The sequence below is a fragment of the Elaeis guineensis genome, chromosome 2 (genome assembly GCF_000442705.2).
Source record: "Elaeis guineensis isolate ETL-2024a chromosome 2, EG11, whole genome shotgun sequence".
NCBI classification, from domain to species: domain Eukaryota; kingdom Viridiplantae; phylum Streptophyta; class Magnoliopsida; order Arecales; family Arecaceae; genus Elaeis; species Elaeis guineensis.
In genome coordinates this window covers 96,426,133-96,428,579 of record NC_025994.2, presented here as the reverse complement: position 1 = coordinate 96,428,579, position 2,447 = coordinate 96,426,133, and the positions used below count along the sequence as shown (strand labels likewise).

General features: G+C 39.8%; 1 protein-coding gene across 1 annotated transcript; it reads right to left on the bottom strand.

The window, feature by feature from the left end:
* Positions 1 to 1,041: 1,041 nt before the first annotated feature.
* On the bottom strand, positions 1,042 to 1,976 carry LOC105051782 (vascular-related unknown protein 1). Its single transcript, XM_010932383.4, has 3 exons — positions 1,560 to 1,976; positions 1,376 to 1,444; positions 1,042 to 1,235 (listed from the first exon to the last, which is right to left on the bottom strand). The coding sequence occupies exons 1-3, from the start codon at positions 1,881 to 1,883 to the stop codon at positions 1,083 to 1,085; spliced, it is 546 nt and encodes a 181-aa protein (XP_010930685.1). The 5' UTR covers positions 1,884 to 1,976; the 3' UTR covers positions 1,042 to 1,082.
* Between the last annotated feature and the right edge of the window lie 471 nt (positions 1,977 to 2,447).

Here is a 2,447-nt window from a genome sequence, read left to right as displayed (position 1 = left end):
TAGCTTTTCCCCCTTTTTTTTTTTTTTTTTCCTCCTTTTAATCTATGCTCAGATTTAAGATAAAAACAGAAGATGAATACCATTGACAATAAAGTTTGTCAATTAATTTGCAACCGGGGGGTTGGTGCTGCTGCTCAGTTACTCCACTCCGAAGCACTTGCACTGGGGATCGAGGTCCCAAATCCAGGTCTAGGTGGTCACATTCCCGCTATAGTTTCAGGAAAAAATAAAAAAGAAAAAGAGGTAGAATGTTTGCAGAAGCATGAATACTGTAAGCTGAAGGTCATTTCTTAGTGACAACTTTACCATGCTTGAGTGAATGATATGGCCCCCTACATTTCAGCCTCCCTAGCTTTTCTTCAGAAGGGAAACACAAACAAACACACACCAAAAAAAAAAAAAAAAAAAAAAAAAACAAAGGGTATGGCCCCTTACATGAATGAAGCGAAAAGTAAAATTCATAAATTAAGCGGCCAACAAATAGATGAGATAAAACTGCTGTCACGACTATTCCAGTAATGTCATTCGAATGTTTTAGGTGAGGTCTTCATTATTACCAAAAGAGATGTGGACCTCATCTCCATTGGTCCACCATGCCAATGGCAAGAGGAAAGTAAAAGAGATAAGCTGTCATAATCCATGTAGGCTTGAATTAGCTATCAGGTTCTCAAAGTACCGGACAGCATTTAGTGCTAGATTTGCATCAAAAAGAAACATTATGGCTACACATTGCTCGAATTACAAAGTTAAACGATGTAAGAAGAGCATGGAGACCCATGAACATGATGCTCACTGTTATTTATGTAGAAATTAAGCTTTCGTGCCTTCTCATTTAAAGCATTTGGTTTAACTGGCTCCTTTCTAATTTCTATTATCCACCTTTTGTTTAATAAATAAGGAACTCCCAGGTTGAGGGTTCAGTATATTATGCAACTGACCGCAGATATTGCTATGTGATAATATAGATTAGATCGCAAATTCCAACAAATCACATTGATCCAATCCACAGAATACACACGTTGAGAGAGAGAGAGAGAGAGAGAGAGAGAGAAAGAGAGATTCCATATATTTGATAGGAATGTTTATCCAAAATAGTTTACTAACATGGACCAAGGAAGGAGGCAAAGCCCTCTTTTCTTCAGCTCTGTACATTCATTGGTCCCCTCAATAAAACCCAATTCATTTACAACATCTCTTTTCAGCTCCAAGTCATTCCCACAACCAACACCTTCCTCCTACAAAACCCGGAGAAAGAAAAACTGTGTCAATTCAGACTCTAAAAAGAAGCACAACAACAAGAACAACCTCTCTCACTCTCTCTCTCTTTCTCACAAAAAGGGGAAAGTATGGTTTCAACACAAGCAAATTATGTTACCTGAGGAATCCCCTTATGATCGTCATCTTTTTTATTTGGTTGCACATCTGAACGATTCAAATCACTAACCTACACCAATATGAAATAGAAATAACTATCTAAAACAAAAAGATAGAAGAATGATATTAGTTTTAGATTCAGAAAGGGTTGAAACAAAATTTGAACATGCATGGGTTCCTCAAACCTTGGGACTATTAACAGGAGAGCTAGCAGTATCTTCCAGAGAGTCATCATCCAAGACACCCTTTGCCTTCCTCTTCTTAAAGCTGAGCTTTTTGCAGCTCTTTGTGGTCTCAGCACCGGCAGAAGGCTTCCATGCAACACATGAAGCAGCATCAGAGATGGAGGACCCTCCCGCAATGCTAAAAGAGCAACCATCTTCTTCCTTCCTCTCTGATGCCAAGAAGTCCTCAAAGTACATGGTCCAACCACTCTCCTCAGAAGAGGGTGTCCCTTCCTTGGAGTTGAGAGCCCTGTTCAAAGAGGAGTGGATTGACTCATCCATCATAAGGGAGAAGGGATGGTGGGCTTGCACATCAAGTAAGAGCCCCAAAGTGGTTAGTCATATATATACAACAAAGGAAAGAGAACAAATGTAGAGAGAGAGAAGGGGGGTGTTGGGGTATCACATTAGTGTGGGGTATAGTGGAAATTGGGGGTTAAAATCAACAGTTGCAAACAAAAGACTTGCAAGGGAACCTGCAAGAAGAAGATCAAGGAAGCCTTTGACCTCAATAACTTGTGCCAAAGTTCTCCGAAGTTCTCCTCTTTTTTTACCATATTTTTATCTCCTCTTGATGCTTTTTAATAAAGATTTCCGGTCATCGATGACGTACGTTGGTCGGTCTAAGCCATGAGGCCGTTGTTGAGCCGTTGTTACATTAAAAAGACCCAGTATAAGTTGGCTCCACGGCCAAGTGGGAAGAGGATCCTTGGTTGCGCATTAATACAGCTTAGAGCAAGTCTTGCGATTATAATTGTTACGGACATGATGCGTAACATGCCTTCTATTTTCAAGTTTCCTCCAAAAAATTCAAAGCTATGCCTTGATAGGAGTAGCAATCGAATCTTA